Source organism: Macaca thibetana, chromosome 6, assembly GCF_024542745.1.
Source record: "Macaca thibetana thibetana isolate TM-01 chromosome 6, ASM2454274v1, whole genome shotgun sequence".
Lineage (NCBI taxonomy): Eukaryota > Metazoa > Chordata > Mammalia > Primates > Cercopithecidae > Macaca > Macaca thibetana.
The window spans coordinates 39,095,474-39,123,232 of NC_065583.1; the positions used below are offsets into that span (position 1 = coordinate 39,095,474).

The 27,759-nt window shown below is 44.1% G+C and overlaps 1 protein-coding gene and 1 long non-coding RNA gene across 2 annotated transcripts in view; one reads left to right on the plus strand and one right to left on the minus strand.

Moving 5' to 3' along the window:
• The window catches only part of FGF1 (fibroblast growth factor 1), a 96,101-nt gene extending 72,309 nt beyond the window's left edge, over positions 1 to 23,792 (plus strand). Inside the window, 3 exon segments of the mRNA XM_050794952.1 lie at positions 1,238 to 1,440; positions 15,154 to 15,257; positions 20,508 to 23,792. Coding sequence (XP_050650909.1) covers positions 1,238 to 1,440; positions 15,154 to 15,257; positions 20,508 to 20,702 — 502 coding nt within the window. The 3' untranslated portion in view covers positions 20,703 to 23,792.
• Positions 1 to 27,759, minus strand: part of LOC126957264 (uncharacterized) — a 325,970-nt gene that overhangs the window by 101,533 nt on the left and 196,678 nt on the right. The window lies entirely within an intron of this gene.

Consider the following 27,759-nt stretch of genomic DNA (forward strand, 5'->3'; position numbering starts at 1 on the left):
AAACTTAGCCAGGCATGGTGGCGCACTCCTGTAATCCCACCTACCCGGGATTAAGGCAGGAGAATTGCTTGAATCGGGACCTGGGGGACAAAGGTTGCGGCGAGCCGAGATCGTGCCACTGCACTCCAGCCTGGGCTACAGAGAGAGACTCCGTCTCAAAAAATAAAAATAAAAATAAATTTTTTTAAAGGTGCAGCTCCCATGTTAGTTTCCTGGTCTCTTTTTGGCCTCTTTCTTTTCAGAGTCACCAGCACTTCCTTCTCCTAAATGGTGGGGCAAGTATATGTTTTAACCAATTCTAATGCTCATTGGTTTTGTTTTTTAATCCTCTGAGGTGTAAGCGATGCATTTTCACATTAATAATATAACTTTGTATATAGTGGCTACATACAATGTTAAAGGTATATTATATATAACATGGTGGTTTCTGTGTTCTATCACACATTAGAAAATAGCTAGGATGAAAACAGCCTGTGTGCAAGGGACAGACCCACCTCTCAGCCACATGAAGCTATGGGAAGCTGTGGAATGGGCAGGGACCAGGCACAGCCTTCATAATCTGTCTCGTAACATTTCCTTTGATATGGTGTTTGCCCTTTACAAACCCCACTCACTCCCACTCTGTGCCTTTTTCCCTGGTTCCAGCTCTGTTTCCCCCAGTCAATCCAGAAGGTTGCCTTAACACACTAACCCTTTGCTGTCCCTGTTGTGTCCCTGAAAGACCTCCTGTGCCTTTGGCTACAGGTCCTGAATGTCCAGGCCATCTGTGCTATCTGCTTCGCTGTACCTCATCAAGATAGCGTGAGGGTGGAGGGCAGAACCTTGGTCCTGGCCTCTCAGCTTTTGTGGGTTTCAGCCAGACCCTGGGTGTTATTTTAGTGCAACTTTGGTGTTTAATTTGAGGATGTGTGTGGACCAGAAGGAGGGACCAAAACATGATTTTTTTTCCCCTTGGTCAAATGATTAAATTTGAAGTTCTAAAAAATGCACAGTTTGGTCCAAAGCTGTGTCCAACTGGGAAGAGAGAAATGCCCTGGAAACCCCTCCCAGGCCTGGGACCATCATTCCTTAACCACCAGCCGCCCCACAGGCCTGCGGACTGCGGGCATCACCTGGGCAGGCTGTGCTTACTCACTCCCCAGGAGCCCTGTGCCCTGAAGCTGTCCTTCCTCTCTTCAAAGTGCATTTTGTGCCTTTGCTGGAAGAACCGACTACAGATTTGTTCAATTTCTTACAGTCTTGAAAGCGCCACAAGCAGCAGCTGCTGAGCCATGGCTGAAGGGGAAATCACCACGTTCACAGCCCTGACCGAGAAGTTTAATCTGCCTCTAGGGAATTACAAGAAGCCCAAACTGCTCTACTGTAGCAACGGGGGCCACTTCTTGAGGATCCTTCCGGATGGCACAGTGGATGGGACAAGGGACAGGAGCGACCAGCACAGTAAGCCCATCTCTATGACACCCCCTTCCCTTTCTGACAGCTTCTGTAGTCGAGGTGGGAGGAAGGTACATATTTAAGTACAGGTAGTTGCTTCTCCAGGGTTCTATTCAGGCGTGACACATTCAGAGGTGGAGTCACATAAATGTGTAGAATGTCTGGGTTTGGAAAATAGGGAGTTGTGGGGGCCACCACTTACCCAAACGTGTCCTATTTCAAGTTTTTTAAAGCACTCTCTGCTGACCCAACAGAACTGGCTGCCGGTGCTCGATCCCTGTATGTTTTCCCAGGTTTCTGTAACTAGTGAAGGATCTGGCCCCCAAGGCTAGTCAGGGGTCTGCATGCTCCATGATGGGATGAACCAGACGGGCATGGCGGTAAATCCTGCACAGAGATGTGGGCTCCGTTTCAAGTCAACTGACTCTCCTGGTTATGTTTCCACTGGGCTTGATTTGTGAAATCCTAGTTCATAATTGTAGTCTTACACAACATAAATTACGCAGCTTTCCCTCTGCGTATCACGCAGATGTGGCTGTGGTAACCAGCAGAGGTAAAGTCATTCTCCAGACCTTATAGAAACTGGAGAGTAGGAGCGACTAGCGCCAAATGCTGAGTATCTCTTCCAGCACTTCCTGGCAGCCCGGGTCTCAGAGGTGTTGATAAATGAAGGTATGACTCTGGAGAAAAGAATCTTCTTGACTCTCTAAGTATAAAAAAATCTCTTCCTTCTGCTTTGATACTTCTGGCACTGGTGTGTATGTTTGATATTAGGTGTCCAGGTCCTATCATGATGTCATCTGAGATCCCCTGAGTCCCACTGCAGCATCAGAGGTTACAAAGAAGCCTAAAGCCAGATCCAGTCCCTGCTTACAGGGTCAGCAATCTCAAGAGTCAAACATAAAACAAATCAAGAGAAGGAAAATCAGGAGACACAGAAGAAGCCAGGCAGGCAGGAAGTTTCTGTAGGACTGGCTTTAAAATGCAATACAAAACACTCACTTTGACATGATGGTTTATAGATCAGGTGGTCTTAATTATTCATGGACCATGCACCAGAGGTTGCAGGTTCTAAGCACAAATGACCACTTCACTGGTGCTCATGCTCTACCCTCAGATGCACGGGTAATGGAGATGGACACTGACGTTTACACACGAGGTGACATTGTTCCTTCCTCCCCACCCACCACACAGACCCTTGAGATGAGGAGCAGGAAGGCTGACGCTGGGGCTTGCAGCTGCAGAATTAGCTCTTTTGGGCTTTGTTTTGATGGTTTATCTTCAAATGGGCTTGCTGAATGCCTTATTTTCAGTGAAAAACAGGTGTCAGAATGAGGCAAAAAAAGGACTCTAGTTTGTTAAAAAGCATACATAAGCAATGTTCACTGCAAATTAGCAAACTTAGATTGTAGTCCATTGTGTCAGGCATGATACACAATTCATGTGATCTGCCCCACAGAACACAAGGGAACAAGCTTTAATTCCTCTGGGTTTTAAGTGTTCCTAATACATCTTACCAATTTTCTGAAAAAGTAGGGAATGCTCTCCAGTCCTCAGAACCCAAGAGGAAAGACAAGCTTCGTGATATGTTCCTTGGGGTTAGGCTAGCTCTTCTGGGAAACCTTGACTTCTGGAGTAACAAGAGGCTCCAATACTGGAATTTCTTTTTTTTTTTTTTTTTTTTTTTTTGAGACGGAGTCTCTGCCACCCGGGCTGGAGTGCAGTGGCCGGATCTCAGCTCACTGCAAGCTCCGCCTCCCGGGTTCACGCCATTCTCCTGCCTCAGCCTCCCAAGTAGCTGGGACCACAGGCGCCCGCCACCTCGCCCGGCTAGTTTTTTGTATTTTTTAGTAGAGACGGGGTTTCACTGTGTTAGCCAGGATGGTCTCGATCTCCTGACCTCGTGATCCGCCCGTCTCGGCCTCCCAAAGTGCTGGGATTACAGGCTTGAGCCACCGCGCCCGGCCTGGAATTTCTGTAGCAATGGAAAATGGCTTCCTTGTTGTCATTCCATCATTAGCAAAACAGACTGCACTCTGGGTGTGTAACGCTGGCACAACTTCTGGAGTCCACAGTGGATTTGGTCGCCTGACTTAGGATGTCAGGAACCCCTAGAAAGGAGCACAATGTAGCCCTGGGAGTGCAGGAGAGGATTTCTGCATTCAAGGAATGCCAGATTATTTTCCAAGTGAACTGGGGCAACTGCACCTTTCTGTCCTCACTTTTCTCATTTGTACAAAAAGAATACTAATATTCCTTGCCTCACAGGTTTCTTGGGAGGGTTAAATGAGATAATATAGTGAGAGTTCTTGGCACAGTGGCTGGCACAGAGGAACAGCACAGCACGTGTTGGTTCATATTGCAGTTATCATCATCGAGCCTTCTATATAATCAGCCTAGCATATGGTAACAGAGGGTCGTATTTAAGGACCTTCCAGACTCTTCTTTTTTACAGTACTGCCACCCAGGAAAGCCAAGGGGCTAGATGCAGGCTTGGATTCAGGGTTTCTCTGCCAACACTCAGAGTTGTCGTGTGGGCCTATCATTTGCTTACTCTGAACTAAGAACAAGGACCACGAGGACAGAGATCAGAATAAGTGGGGTGGGTGGTCAGAAGCCCATCCCTGTACCTGTCATTACTGGAACTGGATATTCCGCTGCAGAGTCAGCAGGCTCCAGTTCAAGCCTGCTCTGCCCCTTTCTGCCTGGAGCAGCCCTGGACAATTAACGTTCTTGCCATTATGCATTCTTTCTGTTTGCAAACTCTGCAAGAGAAGCTTCAAGCTCCCCAGCCCTGGGACTCCAGTCCTTTCCTAACTAGAAATTTAAGTGTCTCCAGTGTTCCCAACTAATTTTCAGGAAAATCGTTTAATCTCGCTGAGACTCAGTTTCTTCACCTGTGGAATGGAATGGCAGCATTGCCTAGTGTGCCTCATAAGGGCGAAACTTCTATTTACTAGGATTCTGCAGGTGAGAGGCGTCCTGGGCACGGAGGTACTCCCTGAATGTGGTTCTGTCGCCCTCTTCTGCCCAGTGGTGGTACTGCCAAAGCCCTTCTGAGTTTCAAGGGTTATTCAGAAACAGAATTGCCTCGGCCAGGCATGAGGAGGATGCTCCCTGGCTACATGTGATCCGCACGGCCTGGCAAGGAGATATTTTCGATGCCTTGATCACTAGTTTGAACATAATTAGAGACTGAGGTGACAGAGTCACATGTTAAGGCTTCCTTCAGAAAGAGCGTTTCTAAAAGCCAATCGAAAAATTTAAAAAAATCACACAAGATAGAACCGTATGCCTTTGAGCTCTACAAGACAGAAATAACTCCTTTCATGGCTTCTCTTTGTCCCAAGGTCATTGATCTTTCCTGGGCAAGTGTATCTTCTTCCTGCCTCAAGGAGAATGAGTTTCAAGTACCTAACATTTTTTACAGTGGTATAACGCTAGGGCAGATGCTCGTGTGGGGGCCATTCTAATAGAGACCTGAGTAAAATGTCTCTACTGGTGGACTTCTGGCCTGCAGAGAAGATGGTTTTGGTTTGTCCAGTTACCATTCTTCAGATCACTGCTGCAGGCAGTTACCAATATGGACTGTGGACGCTGGTTACGCTGCCATGCTAGGAAGGCCAGGCAGAATCACCCAGGGAGTGCTGCATAGATCCCAGGGCTGATGGGCACAGTTTGTGAGAAGGTTCATGTTGGCCCCTAAGCTTCAGCTCAGGGAGACACATAAATGGTGTCACCATGAGAGGGGGGCGTCCTGGAAGAGGATCAGGTCTGGGGGAAGATGGCCAGTTCCATTTTGGACACAAGCATTTGAAGAGTGTCTCATGTACCATGCAGCCGTCCTTGGGGTTATAATTCTCCATTTATTTGTGCAATTATTTAATGGTTTTCCCTCCTACTGGACTCCTAGAGGATAAGGACTTTGTCTCTTATTGCTCAACACTACAAACTTTGTGTCTAGCACATTGCCTGCCACTTGGTAAAATGCCCAGTAAACATTAATTTTATAAGTGACTGAACTGTATTGGTGGCAGCTAAATTCAAAGTCAACAATATATTCAATAAACATCTGTGAGCCCTGATATATGCTGGACATTGTGTTGAACTCCTCCACTTCCACCTAACCACAACCTTGAGAGGTTACTAATTATCATCACTCTAAGAACACTGCAGCTGACAGGCGTGACCAGCTCCTAACTGGGAGGGCTTGGCACCGACCACATCTTCTGTTTCCAGGACTAAGGCTCCTTCTGTATCCCACCACCACCTGACACCAACATCATGACAGCGGTTCCGCCCCACAAACTGATTCAATACACACATCTGTGCTGTGGGTCAGATGGGTGGAGGTCAAGTCCCAGCACTGCTATTTACCAGCTGTGTCATCCTGGGACAGTTACTTCTCAATGTGCCTCAGTTTCCTTGTTTTAAAAGCAAGAATGACAACAGCACCCACTCATCGGAATGTGGGAGTTTTAATGTGATAATGTTTGTAAGAGTGTTTAGCACACTGCTAGGCACATAAGTGCTCCAAAAAAATGATATTGATCATCATTCTTCTGGGATTCCTGAGCCTTCCTCACCTAACCACCTGACCTGTCAAGTCTGTTAGATTAAGTGAATGCTATGCTTGCTCGCAGAACTGAGGGTGACTCTTTGTCCCAGCTTCTCTGGGACTACCTGGGTTGAAGCCCCTGAGGCCTGACACAGAGGCATAATGTGCCCAGGCACAGGTGCAGCAAACCCCGCTCCATCTCACTCCTCTGGCAGGGCAAGTCTGCTCTGTGTTTGATTCTGATCTTTCTGGGGAGTTTCCTCTCTGGTGAAGGGGGACCATGACTTATCCCTCAATGGGATTATTAACTGGAACAATAATTAGAGAATAATTTCCTTATGAGCATTCCAAACCTGCAGCTGCCTGCCATAGCCCACAACCCCTCACCTCCCCAAGCACGCAAGAGGCTACGTGGGGAGCAGAATTACCGGCACCACTCACTGCACAAATGGAAACGTTCTTAGGCAAAGTGCGTGCCAATCAAATATTTATAAATCAAGCCACATCCTAAAGGCAGTAGCAGAATTCACTGGTCAAAACAATCCTACCTTGCAGCCCTTTCTAAAGGGCAGGTTCCTCTTCATGAAATGCCTCCTGCCCTGTTGCTTTAGGGGAGTCCAGACTTCTATTCTCTGGTTGGGATCACTCAGCACCTAGCGGGTAAGGCACTGTATTCCCCACCAGCATAGACCTGAAGTCAAAACAGCTTTTCAAATGACTACTATGGGGAGAGCTGGACCCCACTGCCAGAAGTCAGAGAGAGGGGAAGGTCTCCAGGCAGGAATGTACTCCACACCAGGGTTCTCTCGCCTCGGTCACACGTGATGGAAAGGACTCCTTGCCCTCCTCCCCACAACCCTCATCTGATTGCATAGAGGATTTTTATACATAAACTTTAAAATACACACACACACACGCATAACATATAATATATAAACTATATATAATATATACATATATGTCATTCAGTCTCTGGACTGTATCAAAATTTTCCAGGCACCTTTTTTAGATCTTAAAGAAGCAGACAACTTTTAAGATAAGGGTTTTTTCCATATATGTATTTACATGTGTGTGTGTATATATATTTATATATAGATGTGTGTGTATACATATGTGTGTGTGGGGGGGTGTGTGGGTGTATTTTTTTAAATACTGGAATTATTTTCCCCCAAATTCAATTTTTCCCCTTCTCTGTCTTTCTCTAATGTTTTACCAATCCCGGCTTGTGGCTACATTTTAATTATAAATGCCACTGACATAAAACAACCTCACCAAGTTCTGAATGAGGCTGACCTCACTTTGGGTAAACACGGCAAAGGACGGGAAGTCTCCAACCCAGAATAAACCAGGCACATAATCTCTCTTGGCCTCTCTTTGGAGAGCAGAGGTGGAAAGCAGGCTTAGAGGCCACGGACAGACATGCTACAGAAGCAGAACCTCTCTTTCCAGGCATTTTCCTCATTGAATGCACCAGTTGTGGTCTTATCTTTACATTTTCCTGGGATGGGACAGGCAGATGCTAGGATAGCTTGGGGCTCAGAAACAGGGTGCAATACCTCAAAGTTGACTTCTCTTGGCACTGGCAGGCTCATAACCCTTTTTCCTTCTTTCTACCTTTGGAAAGTAAGGGATTGCTGTTCTTATGTGAACAAACTACTGCTAAGACCTAATGGAAGGCTTTGGGAAGCAGAGGAGAAAACCAAAGCTACGAACTTAGTTCCTCAGATAAAAGGTGTGAACACCTAGTTGGGGGCTAGCACAGCATGCAAAAGCTCTGGGCTCCCCTTTATGTAGGTTTCCCAGGTATGCAGGGACTCGTGAACCAGTTTAAATAATGAGCATGGGACAAGGAAGACCATGACCCACGAAGGTGAGTCTGCACATTTCAGTTTAATTGACATATAGTTCTGACAAATAGGCCGTCCCCAAACCAACACTTCTTAACTCATTCCTAGTAAAGGAACAGGACTCTGGATTCTACTGAGGGCACATACAGTCACAAATCCACCGAGCAAACACTTCCAGCCCTCTGCCCGTACATTTTTACAATGCTTTATCTAAGTTTGAATTTCTCCAAGAAACTTCTATCATTAGAGTACCTTTTTAAAAGTTGCTTTCCATCTCTTCAGCTAAATTCATCGTTAATGTCCCCATTTCAGAGGGGAAAACGAAGTACCCTGAGGACCATGGACATGTCTTGTTTTTCAAAAAGTCCTTGCCCCTTCATCCCTGAGATGCTTGAGAGACAAAGACCTTCCTATTCATAGATAGCAAGTCCTAGATCCCTGGATGGGATAAAGAAGAGATGCTTGCTCCTCCTGATTTGCTCTGTGCGCTAACCTGGTCGGGGTGTATTGAAAAAGGGAGTGGACAGAGAAGTTAGAGCTTTAGAGGGGCCTCATCTACCCTCCTGCCTCCCCAGTTCTCCTGGGTCCCAGTCTGCCCCCAGGAAGACCCAGCTTTTATGAGTGCTTATGCTCAGGTCTAGATGCAACATGGACTCATGCCTAAGCTGGGTCATAAAACATCTCAGGGGTCACCAGGAACAAAAAGCGGGAGTCTTGGCCAGCTCTGAGTGTCCCATTGACTATGAACAGAGCTTTAACACATCAGCTACCATTCTAAAAGGTATGAAGGAGAATTAGGGGAGATCATTAGCAAATCCCTGATGAAAATTTTGTAAAATACACAAAACAATATACATAGTTCATGTATATGTAGTAAAATAGAAAACTATGCACTAGATATAGACTAAACATCAGGAATCCCATCACCCAGAGTCCTCTGGTGTCAGCAGCTGGCTGTTCTTACCTCAGAACTGTTTATAAAGAAATAGAGTTAGGATGAAGGAAACATTTCCTCAACTCCTCTCCCAGTCTTAGTTCCTCTTATCCTTCCCAAAGCAGCTACTTGTATGAATTTGTTCAGTATCTGGTGCACAGTTTTATATTTTAGTACGGATATATTCATGAGCTACATACGTTGTATTGTGTTCTTTTTTTTCTTTTCTTGAGACGGAATCTCACTCCATCGCCAGGCTGGAGTGCAGTGGCGCGATCTTGGCTCACTGCAACCTCCACCTCCCGGGTTCAAGCAATTCTCTTGCCTCAGCCTCCTGAGTAGCTGGGATTACAGGAACCCACCACCACGCCTGGCTAAATTTTTTTGTATTTTTAGTAGAGACGGGGTTTCACCGTGTTGGCCAGGCTGGTCTTGATCTTCTGACCTTGTGATCTACCTGCCTCAGCCTCCCAAATGTATTGTGTTTTTTAATACAATTTTCATCAAGGATTTACTGTATTCTTCCACTGTAATTTTTTTTTCACTGTATGTTATATTCTGCCTTTCTTTGAAAGGGAATTTTTTTAAAAAAAACCACACACACACACGCACACACACACACACACACAGAGAGAGAGAGATAAAGAGAGGAAGAATGTTGCAGTTTTTGTGCTTTTGTTTGCTTTTAGCTCAAAAACAAGTGGAGCTTTTGTTATTGCATTGCTGTATCACTCAGAGTTCATTTGTCTGTATCCCTAATCATGCGGAAGCCCCGAGTGCAGGGACCATGCCTGGCACTGAACCTAAGTCCCAGCACCTAGTAGATGAATACGTGTTGACTGAATGGTTCTCCGTCCCCCGACCCTGAGCTGCTACCTGAGGAAGGAGCTGCTGCTGTGTGGCCAGCCCCTCCCTCTCTTCCCAAGGCCCCCCTTTCTCATGCTCTCTCCTTCCTTGCCCGTCCTCAGCAGCAGCTGCAAGAGGATGTAGGTCTGGAAAACTGGAATGAAGTCACACTAGAGAGCTGGACACCTAGCCAGCTACACGAGCCGCTCAGCCTGGGTGTTGCTCCTTCCTGCCAGCCCTACTTGCAGAAGGATATATGTTTAGGAAACTTAGCCAGAATGAAACCTAGTGAAAATGAGCTATGAAACTTGGACATCCTGGAGAAATAATATTTACAGAGGAAACTCTTGAGACGAACTCTCACCGGCGCAACAACCCTGGTGTCGGGACTCATGGCTGAGGGCTGAAGTCATGTGCTAAGCAGGCCTCTGGCTCTTGTTTACCTCTAGGAGGCCTCTTCATGGCCATGATGGAACTCCACAGACGGCAAAGCCAAGCCTGTTCAGCCCCATGGCCAGACAAGCGGGTGCTATTGAAGGCAGCAAAACAGAAAAGCATAGGAAATGAAAAGCTTTTTAAAAATCTTCCTTGATTGGCCAGGCACGGTGGCTCGCGCCTATAATCCCAACATTTTGGGAGGCCAAAGGGGGGTAGATAACTGTGGTCAGGAGTTTGAGACCATCCTGGCCAACATGGTGAAACCCCGTCTCTACTAAAAATACAAAAAAAAGAAAAAAAAAACACTAGCCGGGCATGATGGTGCGTGCCTGTAATCCCAGCTACCTGGGAGGCTGAGACAGGAGAATCACTTGAACCTGGGAGGTAGAGGTTGTAGTGAGCTGAGATCGCGCCACAGCACTCCAGCCTGGGGAACAGAGTGAAACTCCATCTTAGAAAAACAAACAAACAAAAGAAAAACTCCTTGATTACCTTAAAAGACCTCCCCTTTGGGGTTTCTGTAGCACCTATAATGTGTTTGACTAAATATCTACATATATGGGTGATAGGTTGGAAAGAGTCCCAGGCAGCTAACCTCACCTCATTCTGTGGCTACGAATGGGATCCTGGATGGCCACCCGCCATCTTGTCCATGTGTGATCTTGAACACAAGAGGGTCCGAGCAGGAGAGTATGGCTGAATTTGGATCAATCCATTCCCATAATTAGAGCCCAAGAGGTTATGTGAAAGAGAGGAAAAATGTAGGATACTTAGAGTACTCAACCTAGGGTTTGGTCATGATTTTTCCCCTTCTTAGAAGTATAACCTTGCATAAAACACACTCTCACCAAACTCCAGCTCTTCACCTAAAGGACAGAGCAAGCACCACCTTCCTCCAGGGAACACTTCGAGGAGCAGAAAAGGTCACAAAAGCACAGAGGAAATAGTCTGACGAGTACTGGCCACTTTCCATGCATTAGCCCTTACAACAACTACCATTATAGATAAGGAGCAGAGGCAAATAGTTTGCCGGATGATCACACAGCTAATAGGCAGCCAAGCAGAACTTGAGTTGATGCAGTTGTGTTCTGGAGCCCACACTCCTTAATTTTATACTGTTTATATCAAGATAGAAACTAGCATGATGCCTGGCACATTGTAGGTGATCAGTAAAAGGTTAGCCCTTTCCTTTGGTCTCTCTTAAACATACAGGATTATGCTGAGAAGTTGACAGAAAAGTATATGTGAAGGTTCTCTGAAAACCATGAAGTCTAATAACCATTTAAAAAAAAAAAAACAGCTTTATTGAGATATAACACACATACCATACAATTCACCTATTTAAGTTGTACAATGCAGTGGGTTTTCTTACAACTTAACAGAGTTGTGCAACCAACACCACAATCCATTTTAGAATATTTTCAAAAAGAAGCCCCATGCCTTTTAACCATAATTCCCCCATCTCCACCCACCCTGGCCCTGGATACCCTGAATCTACTTGCTGTCTTTATGCATTTGCTTATTCTGGACATTTCATTTAAATGGAAACATAAAACACATGGTCCTTTGTGATGCCTTCTTCCCACTCAGCACTGTTTCCAGACTCATCCGTGTTGTGGCAGGCCTCAGAGCTCTGTTCCTTTTTATTGCCAAAGAATATTCTATTGGCATTCCATGTATCTACTTGCTCCATAGACTGTTAGACTGAGAAATAACTTTATGGAGACTGAGCGCAAATACCCCTCATTTCACTGAAAAAGAGACTGTGTCTAAGAGGCTACGCAGCCTAGCCAAGGTCACTCAGCTCAGAGCCCAGCCTTGAGCCTTACAACTCTCCACGCGGTCCCATCTTACTTCACCCCTCAGAGCATTATTGGAAACATAACAAAGTGCACAGCTGATTGATGATGGGCCAGCAGAATCATCTCTGCCAATATTAGCCCAACATCATTCATTCACCAAATAATGTAGACTGCCCACTGTGTGCAGGGCACTGTAGGAGGTGCTGAGGACCCCACAGGGAACAGGACAAGATCTCTGCCCTTCTTCTCAGAGTGTACACTTTCCTGAGGAGGCAGAAATAGATCAGCAGCTCCCTAGATAATAAGATCATTGCATGTTGTACTAAGCGCCATGAAAGAAACAAGGGGCAGAGGAGGAGAAGAATGTGGGGGAGGGTGGCATTGGCAGGGAGAATGGGGTGGGGATGAAAGGACCTCGTGCACAGAGTGTCACAGGTTACTGGGGAGGGCCTCTTTTAGGATATTTAGGCTGAGGCCTGGAGGAGAAGGACGTTGTGAATATCCAGAGGAAGAAGGTCCCAGAGAGAAAGCATTGCATGTGCAAAGATCCCAGGAAAACAGGGAAAGTTTGAAGTTTAATAGAAGCAGAAAGACAGCAAGTGGTGTGACTGAAGGCTCGAGAGCAGAGCCCACCTTACAGTGGAGGCCCACTGGCCTGTTCCCTCATGGCTACACTCTCAGAGCTAACTATTCCTAGGAGGACCTGTGAGAAAGTGCATCAGTGGCTTCCAGTTCCTTCCTGTGAATTAAATAAACTCCACTTGCCACAGGAAGCTAGAGGAAGTCCTGAGTCTCTATAGCAAAGACTTCTAAGGAAGGGAGAATTGCATCTTAGGTAAGGGTGATAAAACTATGTATCATCCTGGGGGTGAATCAGGAGATAAGGAAAGCAAAGAGAAATAAGAAAATACAGGCATATTAACAGAGAAGTGGTTAAACAATTATGGTATAGCTACATAATGGAACACAATTCAATTGGCAAGAAGAAAGAAGTTCACTCTTTCTGTACTGATGTAGAAAGATCTCCAATTAGTTAAGAAACAAAAAAAGCAAGGGCAGAACTGTGTGCTCAGTACATTACCATTAGTATGAGGTAGTATGTCTTTTGCAATATACGCATACAAGCTCTCTAGAACGGATACACACACAAGGTGTCTAGGAGGAGTTTCCTTGTTTCTGTATCCCCCAGGAGATGTGCACTCCAGAAGGGAGCTTTTCACTATCTCCTCTGCTATTTGGAAACATGGAAGTCTATTTCCTATTCAAAGAAACTAAATTAAAAATGAAAACAGGCCTGGATGCAGTGGCTCACGCCTGTAATCCCAGCACTTTGGGAGGCTGAGGCGGGCGGAGCACAAGTTCAGGAATTCGAGACCAGCCTGGCCAACATGGTGAAACCCCCGCCCCGTCTCTACTAAAAATACAAAAAAATTTAGCCAGGTGTGGTGGCGGGTGCCTGTAATCCCAGCTACTCAGGAGGCTGAGGCAGGAGAATTGCTTGAACCTGGGAGGCAGAGGTTGCAGTGAGCCAAGATCGCGCCACTGCACTTCAGCCTGGGTGACAGAACAACATTCCATCTCAAAAGAAAAAAAAAAAAGAAAACAAAGAAAAGGCAATGAGGGGTCTAGATCTACCAACCAAAGCCCTGTGTGTTCCAGCCTCTCCTGCCCCTCGGCCTCTGCCAAGCTGAACCTCAGAGATGCCCCCTCATCCTCCTAGGGAACTACTGGGCAGCCACTGGTTCCTGGTCTAGATTTCACTCCTACTCGTAATGATGGTTCTGATGGTCTAGTGAACAAATAAATTATCCCGAAGAGTCTAGAATTAATTCCAATTCCCAAATGTGAACTATCAAAGCACCTCTCTCAAGAGGGCACCCGAGGGTGAATAAACAAGTTAATAATTATCAAATGAATAATGGATTCCAATTAAGTGTCCAGCACCTTGGGAGTGTCAATCAGTGTGAATGAGGAGAGTGTGACTCTGTAACTCACAGTCCTTTCCCTCCATCTCCAGGTTTCTCAATCTGGGTGCTGCTGACTCTCTGGGCTGGAAAATTCTTTGCTGTGGGGGCTGCCCTGTGCATTGTAGGATGTTAGCAGCATCTCCAGCCTCTACCCACCAGATGCCAGTAGCACCCACCCCCCTAGCTGTGACAACAGAAACTGTCTTCAGAGATTGCCAAATGTCCCCTTTGGAGCAAAATCACCCCCAGTTGAGAACCACTGTTCTCATCACTGCATTTCCAGGTAACAGCTTCATTCTCCCCACATCAGGAGCTGGCGATCACCCCTCTGCCTGTACCCCAGGTGGGTTGCCATAGAGGCTGAGGGATTGACGGAACCTTCATTGCGAGGGAGTTCCTTTAGTTTCATATGTGGCAACCAGTCCTAACTCCCTGGGAACCTCTTCTGTCTCAGGGAAAGTAGCAATCTCAGATTTTATAAAATAACCATCTGTGGATAGAAGTCTCTCCCACAACTAGAAGGCCCAGACAATTAAAAGGCACCCCTGGCCGGGCGCGGTGGCTCAAGCCTGTAATCCCAGCACTTTGGGAGGCCGAGACGGGTGGATCACGAGGTCAGGAGATCGAGACCATCCTGTCTAACACAGTGAAACCCCGTCTCTACTAAAAAATACAAAAAAAAAAAAAAAAAAAAACTAGCCAGGCGAGGTGGCGGGCGCCTGTAGTCCCAGCTACTGGGGAGGCTGAGGCAGGAGAATGGTGTAAACCCCGGAGGCGGAGCTTGCAGTGAGCCGAGATCCGGCCACTGCACTCCAGCCTGGGTGGCAGAGCGAGACTCCGTCTCAAAAAAAAAAAAAAAAAAAAAAAAAAAAAGGCACCCCTGTGCAGGTTGATAACAAAAGCAGAACACACACAGGGTGGCCAGATCCCAGTCTATGGCACCCCAAGACTGCAGGGATGAGGGAGCCTGGGGGAGTGAATACCATTTCCTCCTGTGATTATTTTCCCACAGGTGACAGAAAGAAAGGAGCGAGGCACCGTGAAGGTGCACTCAGGGTCATTTTGTAACCAACAGGGTGGACAGGTAGGTGAGCCGGCCGGTGTCTCTCCTTCCTTTCCCAAGGACGTAATTCCCAATGGACAACTTTATTTGGAAGGCAAAGAAAAAGAGACTGTATTTCTATGTTTTGATTAATCTGAGGCTCATCCCTGAGGGCTCTGCAAAATGAATGAGCAGAATTTTCCATGGCCAACTGTCCTGGCTGCCGGGTCCTATCGGCAAAAGCGTAGTGTTTATTTACTTTTGCTCGTGTTATTTTTATTCCAGTTCAGCTGCAGCTCAGTGCGGAAAGCGTGGGGGAGGTGTATATAAAGAGTACCGAGACTGGCCAGTACTTGGCCATGGACACCGACGGGCTTTTATACGGCTCAGTAAGTATGAAGCTGACATGCTTCCAGACGTGGCCAAGGTTTGAGGTTTCCAGAAACCTTGTTACATGGAGTGAGGCAAACTATAAAGCAACAATTAGTCTCTGTTTGTTATTTTTTCCAGAAGGATTCCCACCCTCACCCTGCTTTATTTTAGACACAAACATAAAAGAGTTTCTTGTGGTATTCTCTCAAAACACTGAAATGTATTATCATATAAACACAGAGGAAAGATTGATTGATGTTTTGGTAACTCTTCAGTCACTCATTTTAGAATATCTAATTCCATTCATTCATTCATTCATTCATTCATTCATTCCAAAAATGTTTTCTTTCTTTTTTTTTCTTTGAGACAGGGTCTGGCTCTGTCGCCCAGGCTGGAGTGCAGTGGTGCAATCATGGCTCACTGAAGCCTCGAACTCCTGGGATCAAGCGATCCTCCCACCTCAGCCCCCCGAGCAGCTGGGACTACACATGAATGCCACCATGCCCGGCTAACATTTTTATTTGTTGTAGAGACAAGGTCTTGCTATGTTGCTGAGGCTGGTCTCAAACTCCTGGGCTCGAGTGGCCTCGGCCTTCCAAAGTGCTGGGATTATAGGCCACCACACACAGCCCAAAAATGTTTCTTGAGTACCTAGGTACTATGTGCTATAGGGGTGTCTCTTATTGCTTTTTTCACAAATGGCTGAGCCTGGGCTTTTGTAGTTTATGTGTCATGCATAAAACTTTGAAAATAGCCCCTTTTATTCTGAAAGGATCACCTAAAAGGATAGAAAGCTTAATAACTTAATTCAACATTTATCAAATGTCTCCTGTGTCTAAGTGCCATGTCAGGTACTGAAAGGATGTGAGGATGAATGAACCGCATGGAGAGGCGTAGTCTAATTGTTTCTTCAGTAGCTAAAATCCTCCATGTTCCCTGCCCTCTCCCTATCATAGCTAATGCTTTATACAGGTTTGACCGTGTATAGGTAGGTCTTTATGGGAAAGGAATAGAAATAGAGGCAATGTGATTTTGCCCCTATTGGTATCTCTGTGACCGGAGTTAACTGGAGAGACAGCTTAAACCAATGACTGAAGGTTTTGAAGTTATTTCTAGATTTTAATGATCCCTCCTCTGTATCCTAACAATTGATAAACTAAGGCTTGGCTGTAATTCTTAGCCCAATCCATACCCCTTTCCTCCCTTGTATGAAGATGTCTTCAAAAAGACAGCCAGTAGGGGGAATTTTAGTCTGGAGCTTTACCTTATATCAAATTGCCAAGTGACAGAGGGCACAGGAAACCCTCTCTTGAAGTTGTCATCTCAGCCAAGGGTCCAGATGTGAACACAGTTTCGTTTCATCTCACTGCCCACTAGGGATCAGGAGATGAAATCATCAGGGTAATAGGCAACGTCTAAAACGCTATGTGCTCAGTACAGATCACCTGGGACGGCTTTAAGGGGTTTGGGAGTAGGCGTTTAAGGTAGTTCTTCCAGGTGGTAGCAAAATCAATCCATCAGCCAATCGTTCAGTCTCAGACTCATGATTGAATCACATGCCTCTGCCACTCTGGCAAGTCACTTACCCACTCTGAGCCTTGTCCAAAATGAGGACGGTCATGGATCATAACCGCCTCACACAGAGCGGACATGAGTTCAGTGGCGCAACACACAGAACGCGCCCATCAGAGTGGCTGGCACGTCACAGACCAGTGGTGGCTGTAAGACAAGTCAGTGTAGAAGCCCCTCGCCCTCACTGTATCTTAGGTTATGCCACAGTTTTATGGCTTTTCCCCCTTTAAATCAATTTTGATGTTTACTGTAACCTGCTTTCACTTATAGAAAAATATTGAGGGAGAACTCCCAGGATCTAACTTCCGATACGCTCCAGGCACCCCCTTCTCCCACCTTAACCGTGGCCACCACTGCAATTCACCTGAAATATGATCTTAGTATATGACAGCTAAGAATGTTTGCATTTTCCCCATTGATAAAGAGAAGTTCTAAGATATCTCAAAGCTCTGCTTCATGCTCTTCACAAAATTTAGGCACTAATCCATCCTGATTCGAACTTGTGTGTGTGCAAAGGATATATATATTTTTTAAAGTTTGAAAGGCTATATATCAAAATATTGGGGGTGGAGAATGGGTGATTTTATAATATGTGAATAGCTTCCTGTATTTTCCAAATTTTTTTTACAGTAAGTATATGTCACCTATGTAACTTGGGGTGGGAGGGGAAACATGCTAAATATAAAAAAGAAGACAATTTAAACAATAGGCATGAATCAATAGTTAACCCACATGTCTTCGGCATTGTACCAAGTGCGTAACGAGTGCTGACAAATCCTGGTGGAGGGACGGAGCACCGCTGATCTGGCCTGCTGACTCAGCCTGTGACTCAGCTATTTTGTGTGTGTCAACTGCTCCAATGTAATAGAGACATCAGGTGGGGAATGTGGCCATCCTCACCTTCGTCACAGAACGCAGGCCTGATGCCCACTATGAGGTGTCAGGGGTGAGTCCTCTCTACAAGGGAGTGGGCAACCCACATTGGTCCAAGCTGTCTACTTCCTTCTACCCCCAACAATGTGCATCAAACACGAATGTCTGGACCAAGTTCCTCTAGAGGCAGCAGAGTCATCCAATAAAATATATTTATATCTCATCTTGTTCCAAAATGATCTAAAGTGTCTCACCCTGTTGTCATTTCACTAGATTATGAATGAATAAGAAGCAGGATACTTCCTGTTACACAATTCCTTACTAAGAAAGGCTGACTTTCCTGACTGCTTTGTATTATCTCAAGAATCAAATTAAACGCATTACTTAGCTGGTGAGCACCTATTATTTGCAAGGCTCTGTGTCTGGGGGTGGAGAGAAGACCAACAAGATTCCATCTCCTTCCTCACTAGGGTTTATAATCTAAAGAAACAAACATAGAGAACAATGAACAACATGATTGGAAACCGCCAGACAGTGATTGGAAATCACCAACCACAGTGGGTGAAGAGAGACTGCAGGGGTCACACGACTTGAAAAAGGCAAAGCAGGCCAGGCGCGGTGGCTCAAGCCTGTAATCCCAGCACTTTGGGAGGCTGAGATGAGTAGATCACGAGGTCAGGAGATCGAGACCATCCTGGCTAACACGGTGAAACCCCGTCTCTACTAAAAAATACAAAAAAAAAAAAAAACTAGCCAGGCAAGGTGGCGGGCGCCTGTAGTCCCAGCTACTCGGGAGGCTGAGGCAGGAGAATGGCGTAAACCCGGGAGGCAGAGCTTGCAGTGAGCCGAGGTCCGGCCACTGCACTCCAGCCTGGGCGACAGAGCGAGACTCTGTCTCAAAAAAAAAAAAAAAAAAGAAAAAGAAAAAGGCAAAGCAAAGTCAGATGTCTCAGTTCCCAGCTTGTTTTAATATACCTGTTTTAGACCCAAATGCAATAAATATATTCTAAGATCTTGACGAATAGAAAGTTCAAAAACTGAGTTGCCCCTCCACCAACAGATTAACTACAAGTAAGCAAAATAGTGGTTGCTGGGTTTTTTTCAAGTAACTGCACTCTTTAATATGTTGTGGCTGATTTTCAACTTAATAAATGTACAGCTGCACTAGATTCTACTGTACGGATATTCTTTTATCCACTTAACCAATCACCTTTCCATGGACATATAGGTTACTCCTAATCGCTTGCCCCTAAAACCATTGGTTCAGAGACCATCCTCAAAAATACAACTGTACGCTTACTCAGCCATCTCCTAGGGGTAGATTCCTAGAAGTGAAAGTGCTGAGTCAAAGGTAATACATCTTGTAAATTTTGATACATATTGCTAAACTGTCTTCAGAAAGTTGCCACTAATTTTTCTCGCCAACTGTACATGGCAGTGCCTAGTTCCCACATTCTAAGTCTTGCAATTTTTTTTTATCTTTGTGCAAATTTTTTTTTAATCTTTGCACATAGGATAGCTAACATATGATACATAATTTTTAATTTGCATTTTTCTCATTAGGAATATTGAATGTTTTCATAGATTTGTTGTTCATTTTTAAAACATCAAATAAAACATGACATTTTGATGATATCATAAGTATATATCCATATAGCCTTATCTAGTCTGTATGTACATAAAGAGATGTAGGGGAGGATGCTCATCAGCAATTAACAGTTGCCTATATCTGGGTGGTGGGTTTTGGGATAGTTTTTTTTTTACAAAGTAAAGGTATGTTTTTAAAAGTACAATTCTTCTTGTAAGTAGCATTTTTATTACCCTTTAGAGACAGGGTCTCGCTGTGTCACCCAGACTAGAGTGCAATGGTACAATCATAGCTCAGTACAGCCTCAAACTCCTGGGGTCGAGCAATCCTCCTACCTCAGCCTCCTAAGTAGCTAGGAGGACAGGCACACACCATGGCATCTAGCTAATTTAAAAAAAAATTTTTTTTTGTAGAGAATGGGTCTTGCTATGTTGCCCAGACTGGCCTCAAATTCCTGGGCTCAAGCAATCCTCCTGCTTCAGCCTCCCAAAGTAGTGTGATTACAGGCATGAGCCACTGTGCCTGGCCACAAGTAGCATCTATTTATAAGATTCTTTTTATAAGTAGCAAAAAATAAAGCTATTTTCATTTAAAAAAACATTTACATTCTAGGATATGTTTCATGCTTAGGATAAATTTTGCACAAGCATATCATCATAACAATACACAGGCAAAATCCTGACATTGCTAGTGAAAATCACCAGGATAAAAAGGCATTTTAGCAGCTTTGTATTTATTCTTTAAGTCTAGTCTTCAAGTTAAAACAACAACAACAACAAACCCACTACATCACAGTCTGGTTTTTACTTATTTTGAATGTTTTTCCATGGTCATGCCTGTGTGCCAGGCCACTACAGAGATGAAAGATCCAGCCCTGCCCTCAAGGTACTTATAGTCAAGCAGGATGTCCCCATGGGAGATTCTAGAGTCCTGAGGACTCTTAGAAGTGCTCTTATCAGTCGCATCTTTATTACTTTAAAATGGATTTTAAATGGAAAGGGAGTTTACAATAACAGCAAATGCATACTGAAGGCTCTTTAGTGCCAGGTGCTGTTCTAAGTCCTTAAGACTACCCTGTGAAATAAGTTCCACCATGACCCCAATTTTCCTGAAGAGGAGACTGAGGCAGGGAGAGCTTTAGTATTTTGCCCATTGTCACACAGCTAGTAAATGGGGACTCCCATGTGAAACCACTCACTAATTGTCCTACTCTCTTTTGGTTTTATCTTTTTAGCAGACACCAAATGAGGAATGTTTGTTCCTGGAAAGGCTGGAGGAGAACCATTACAACACCTATACATCCAAGAAGCACGCAGAGAAGAATTGGTTTGTTGGCCTCAAGAAGAATGGAAGCTGCAAACGTGGTCCTCGGACTCACTATGGCCAGAAAGCAATCTTGTTTCTTCCCCTGCCAGTCTCTTCTGATTAAAGAGATCTGTTCTGGGTGTTGACCACTCCAGAGAAGCTTCGAGGGGTCCTCACCTGGTTGAACCAAAAATGTTCCCTTGACCATTGGCTGCGCTAACCCCTAGCCCACAGAGCCTGAATTTATAAGCAACTTGCTTCTAAATGCCCAGTTCACTTCTTTGCAGAGCCCTTTACCCCTGCGCAGTTTAGAACAGAGGGACCAAATTGCTTCTAGGGGTCAACTGGCTGGCCAGTCTGGGTCTGGGTTTGGATCTCCCATTGCCTCTTGCAGGCTGAGTCCCTCAATGCAAAGGCGGGGCCAAATGAAGTGTGTTAAGGGGTCTGCTGAGTCATTAGTAACTGCACACTATTTCCCTCTACTGAGTAAACCCTGTCTGTGATTCCCCCAAACATCTGGCATGGCTCCCTTTGTCCTTTCTATGCCCTGCAAATATTAGCAAAGAAGCTTCATGCCAGGTTAGGAAGGCAGCATTCCATGACCAGAAACAGGGACAAAGAAATCCCCCCTTCAGAACAGAGGGATTTAAAATGGAAAAGAGAGATTGGATTTTTGGATTGGATAACTTAGAAGGATGACATCTCCATGCAGAATACATGAAGAAAGGGAGGCCCAGTGGCAGGAAGGCAGAATAAATCCTTGGGAGTCATTAGCATGCTTTGACCTTCCCAGGGTTACTCAGCAGCAGAGAGCCCTGGGTAACTACAGGTGGAGAGCACTAGAAGTGGTTTCTTGGTAACAAGCAAGGACATCAGAGCTGGGAAATTCATGTGGATCTGGGGACTGAGTGTGGGAGTGACGAGAAAGAAAGGGAAACTGTCTCGGGGGATATCATAAAAAGAGGATGATTTCAGAAGGAGAAGGAAAGAGAAAGTAATGCCACACATTGTGCTTGGCCCCTGGTAAGCAGAGGCTTTGGGGTCCTAGCCCAGTGCTTCTCCAACACCAGAGTGCTTGCAGATCATCTGGGGACCTGGTTTGAAGGGAGATTCAGATTCAGTGGGTTGGGGGCAGAGTTTCTGCAGTTCCATCCAGCCCCCAGGTGCAGGTGCTGACGATACTGCTGCCTTACCTGCCATATGTAAAGGAGCAGGGTCCTGGTCCTAAAGAGCATTATTCAGCTGAAGGTGGTTCAACTCGCCGAACCTCACCTGACCTCAACTCACCCTTAAAAACGCACACCTCATGAGTCTACCTGAGCAGTCAGGCAGCACTGGCAGTAGTTATACCTGTACTAAGGAACATGATTTTAAGATGCTTTGGCCCAATGCCTATAAAATGCCCCTTTCAAAGATACACAAAAACATACTTCAAAAATGTTAAACCCTCACCAACAGCTTTCCCAAGAGACCGTTTGTATTACCATTACTTGTATAAATACGCTTCCTTCTTAAACTTGACCCAAGTGGCTAGCAAATTAGAAACACCATTCATCTCTAACATATGATACTGATGCCATGTAAAGGCCTTTAATAAGCCATTGAAATTTACTGTGAGACTGTATGTTTTAATTACATTTAAAAATATATAGCTTGAAAGCAGTTAAACTGATTAGTATTCAGGCACTGAGAATGATAGTAATAGGATACAATGTACAAGCTACTCAATTATCTGATACTTACATTTACCTATAAAATGAGATTTTTGTTTTCCACTGTGCTATTACAAATTTTCTTTTCAAAGTAGGAACTCTTGAGCAATGATAATTGTGAATAAAAATTGATGAGAGTGTTAGCTCATGTTTCATATGAAATTGAAGTAATTGTTAACTAAAAACAATTCCTTAATAACTGAACTGTCATATTTAGAATGGAAGGAAAATGACAATTTGTTCAAAGCATAGTGCAATTGAAGAATTGACCTAAGTAAGTTGACATTATGGTTAATAATAGTATTTTAGATTTGGGCAGCAAAGTGATTTCATAACATTTTTGTTTTTGTTACTTGGATAAGATCAATCTGTTTTATTTTAGTAAATCTTTGCAGGCAAGTTAGAGAAAAAGCAGTGTGGCTTAACGTCTCTTTAGTATGAAGATTTGACCAGAAAATGATACCCAGAGAGGAAATCTAAGATAATTATAATGGTCCATACTTTTTATTGTATGAATCAAACTCAAGCATAACATTGGCCAAGGAAAATTAAATGCCATTGCTAACATGTGAAATGGAAGTCTGTGATTTCAGAGATGCAAAGCATTGTAGTAAAAACACCAATGTGACCTCGACCACCTCAACCCAGATACCATTCATATATCTGTTCAATGACTATTAAGTTGCCTACTTTGTGCTAGGCACTGTACTGGATACTGGGGACCTTGTCTGTCTGGTTTGCTGCTGTATCTTCTCCTAGGGCATTATATTTATGATGAAAGATGCTGTGGATTCAATTCTTTCAGTCAAGAATAAACGCAGACTTTGTAGGTTCCTGCTGAATAAACAGCAAATCCCAGAAACCCAGATTTTGGAAGAATCAGCAACCCCCACCATAAAATAAACCCCTATCAAAATGTCAGAGGACACGGCAAAGTAAACTTAGCATTTTCAACTTTAGAACCATGTCAGCTTCAGGGGGACTGCTTTCAAATCAGCCAAAGAGCCTGTCAGATCTAGAAGGAAGAGGCTGGTAGTTCCCTGCTCTGTTTTGAACATGCTCTAGTTCATTAACCTGGGGGCATTCCCATTGCTGTCTCAAGTAAGTCTCATAGCCAGCTCCTGTCATGTGAATTCATTTTCGGGCCAGCTCTGAACAAAGCATCATGAACATGTGTGCCTTTGGTTGTTTGCAATGTGATGGTGGTAGAGGTAGCTACTGGTTTCCTTGGAAAGAATGCTAAGAAAGATTCCTATGGCCAACAGTGTGTATGAACAAAAAACTGATTGGAGCATCAGCTGTTACTGAAGGTCCTTGCTTTATGTCAGAGGCAACGGAACCCAAGTCTCCAAGTCCTTAGCCTTGAGTGTACTGCTGACAACTAAACTCACAGGCTGCAAAGCAGACCTCTGATGAAGACGCCTGTCATTTCATATCACTGTCTTTTTGTGTATCATAGTCTGCACCTTACAAATATTAATAAATGTTCCAATAACAGGTGATAATGTTTCTGAGTTTCTGAGCATCCTGTTGCCTCATCTTTCTATCAAAGGACTTCCCTGGCATCCCTGAGGTGTGGCTGCTTAGTTTTCTATACTTACCTTGTTACCAGATGTCAGACTTTAAAAGCTAACAGGGAATGTGAAGGTAGAAACATTTTTCAATGTGTTTGGAAACAGAAGGCAGTATGGGTGATCTCCTACATTTCTGTTAGGGTAATATACATATACAGGAAATCTGCCTCCTGAGGAGTCAGGCACCACAAATAACTCAGGTGAAACTTTTTCTTCTTAACATAAACCATGTAAAATTATGCTACTATTGTTGAGGTGACTGGCGGTGCTTAGGCAAAGATATGATATGACCTGAAAACAACAACAACAAAAACCATTTAAGGACTTACTTACAATTTTAAGTCAATGGCAAGAGGGTGGATCTCTTCATCTTAAGAAGAGATCCACCTGATGTGGAGCCGTAGATGTGCTTCTCAGATTTTCTAAATTATCATTCTGAGCAGTATTTCCTTAAATAAACCTCTGGATCTTATGACATCCTTAGGAGGAAGTATGCTGCTGCCTAGCACAGCATATGGAATCACACACACAGATGCACACGCATCGTCTAAGGAAAAAGGTGGACAGTGTGTGCTCACTCTACTAATTACATACTACAATATTGATATACCACACTCAATCCCTTCTTTCCCTTCTAAAGTTGCATAAAGCAATGTTTTCTACTTTTTGGATCTTGTTCCACCATAAGAACTACATTTTCCATTACAACCTGGCACACACATACTGTTATACATATACACCACTGAAACAAAAATTTCACAAAACTAGATGAGGCACTTTGATTTTGCTGTTACATTCCACTAAAACACACTGGTCAAACATCATTTAACTTGGTTCACAACATTCATGGGTCACAACTGCAGTTTGAAAAACACTGACTTAAAGCAACTGTTCTTCCCAAAGATGGTGAGACCCAATGAGTATCTTGTGTTAAGGCTTTAGTGTTTTCAAAGACACAGTTTGTTCTTGAGTAAACAAGACAAGAGGACATCCTGTTACCCAGGAACCATCTGTTTTGAAGGCTCTGTTAATTCTTTTAGCCTGATTTGCTGCTAATCATGTAAAATGAATGTAATGGAACAGATTCCATGGGCGCCCACTGCTGCCTCCAAGGCTGGTCTAGCAGATTTTTCTGCTCTTGGAAGCCCTGGAGACTTTGACCCCTTCCCCATCCTTTGGAATTCTCATCACGTTGGGTCTTGAGGTCGTTCCCTCCCTAACTCCCACAGTCTTCACTTCATTCCTCTCTGTTGCCTCCCCAACCCCCAACAATTCCTAGTTCTTAACCACTTCTAATAAAAACATAAAAAGCAGATTGAACCAAGAAAAGGCTATAACCTGGGGCCTCTATGCAGCTTCCCCAGCTACTATCACTTTCTGGAAATGATCCTCTCTCACCTCTTACCTACCTTTTAAAAAGTATGCCATTCCTGGCTCAGTCCTAAGCTAAACACCATTGCTGCTGGAATGCAGCTTATACAGGGATCTGCATTTTCCATCTCGGCTGAACCAACTCAACAAAGTAATTCTATGTCTTAAATATTTGGTGGGGTGCGGGTGGCTGAGAATGGACCTCCTGTCAGTGAACTTGACCACAAAGAGAAAAATACAAATATAGTCTTCACTTTTCATATTTATCTGAGTGATGTCCTATTCATCATGGGATGGGAAGGGAGGAGGAATCTCCAATCCTAAGCACTTTTGGGTTGTTATATTAGCTTGTATGGTAGTAGTAGCTCATCAAACAAAAATGTGCTGTCAACTACACTTCCACAAATTAACAAAAAATATTTTTAGAAGCATTAGTGACAATGTGGAAATATTTAAGCCCAACTGAGCAGCAGGACTTATATGTTCTCCATTTCAAAATGACTAGGGATGACTTGTTTGATGACTGCTAAAACTGAAATAATGGCTAATAAAAAGTGGCACCCCCTCCTTCGAATCCACTCCCTAAAGCTGTCTTCCACCCCCAGGAAAAAACTCCTCTTGCCATTGTACATAAATGTACACTAAAATCGACTCAGAACTCAGAGCTTCAGGTTTGGAGATCTGACACTACGGACTCCAGACCCTAGTGATTCAACTGCCATTCTCTCAAGTTACAAGGGAAATGTACTAAATGACTATTGGAATCTTTCTGCAACGTTGGACCCACTTTGTGGTTGACATATTGACCATGACATACTACACTGTTAGCTTTCCACCCTAGTTATAAAATTAAAAAGAGAAACCAGGTCACACACAGCCCGAAGCCAGAGGGTGGGTTTGCTTTATAAAATGCACATATTGTAGGACCTAGCTTTGGGGTCTTCTGATGGTTCTGAGAATGTTTGTGATGTGGGAAGGAGATATTTCCCAAATTGCTTCCTTCCTTCTTAGCTCCCCACTGTCACGCAGGCTATATTTACACATTCAGCAGCTAAACATTGGTGTCTGTTTCATTATATAAACAAGGAAAACCTCACATGTCCTTGATGTGCTTTTCTATCAGCCTTAATGAAGGGTTGGGCACTCCCTGTTTGGAACTGTGTTCAATTTAAGGATTTGGTTCACTTGGCCAAAGTGTTCGGGGATAGAGATGTAAATAGTCAATTTGTGCCAATTGTCACAGAGACACACTTCACTGTGATTTTTACATTTCATGTTTTCTTAGGAAATAATTTTTTTTAGTCTGACCCATAGATCATAAGAATAAGAAGTTGGATTATTTTCAAATATGCCTTATTCTCCAAAACAAGTTGTAGGAACGTATTATATACTAACTTGTATATAATTTGCATGGATTAGAAAACAAGACTGTTCAGAGCCTGGGAATATCAACTGTATTAAGAGTTTAGCCACTTCCTGTGGAAATGAATAGTAAAATCTATTGCATTCTCAAAATAGAACACCTGCATGAGGGACCATGCTATTGAAACAGGAAATGGTACAAGTTTTAAGACTGGGCAGACTGTTTCTGCTAATACAGGACAAAATTGCAAATCCAAGATGGTTGTGCAGAAAGAGCACATGAGAGGGAAATACGTTTCCATATCCTTGGTAACACTGAAATCTGCTGTATACTCAAGTGAGGTAAAAAAGAGGTAGGCTTTTTTTTTTGTTTTTTTTGAGACGGAGTCTTGTATCACCAGGCTGGAGTGCAGTGGCGCAATCTCGGCTCTCTGCAACCTCCGCCTCCAGGATTGCAAGTGATTCTCCTGCCTCAGCCTCCCAAGTAGCTGGGACTACCGGCGCCCGCCACCACACCCAGTTAATTTTTGTATTTTTAGTAGAGACGGCATTTCACCGTGTTAGCCAGGATGGTCTCTATCTCTTGACCTCGTGATTCACCCGCTTCAGCCTCCCAAAGTGCTGGGATTACAGGCATGAGCCACTGTGCCTGGCCAAAAAGAGGTAAGTTTTATAGATTGCTTGAAAATGTATAAGAATTGCTTGAACCCAGTAGGTGGAGGTTGCAGTGAGCCAAGATCACACCACTGCACTCCAGCCTGTGCAACAGAGAAGAAAAGAAAAAAAAGAAAAGAGAAAACAGAAAACAGAAAAGAGAAAGAGAAAAGAAACGAGAAAGGAGAGAAGAAAAAAGAAAAGAGAGAAAGAGAGAAGAGAGAAAGAAAGAGAAAGAAGGAAGGAAGGAAAGAAAGAAAGAAAAGAGAGAAGAGATGGGGAGGGAGAAAGAAAGGAAATAAAGAAAAAAAGAAAAGAAGGAAGGAAAAGAAAGAAGGAAAGAAAGAAAGGAAAGGAAGGACAAGAAGGAGAGAAAGAAAAGAAAGAAAGAAAGAGAGAAAATGTATAACTCCAAAAAACTTCACTCTGTCACCCAGGCTAGAGGGCAGTGGCGTGATCTTGGCTCACTGCAACCTCCACCTCCTAGGTTCAAGTGATTCTCCTGCCT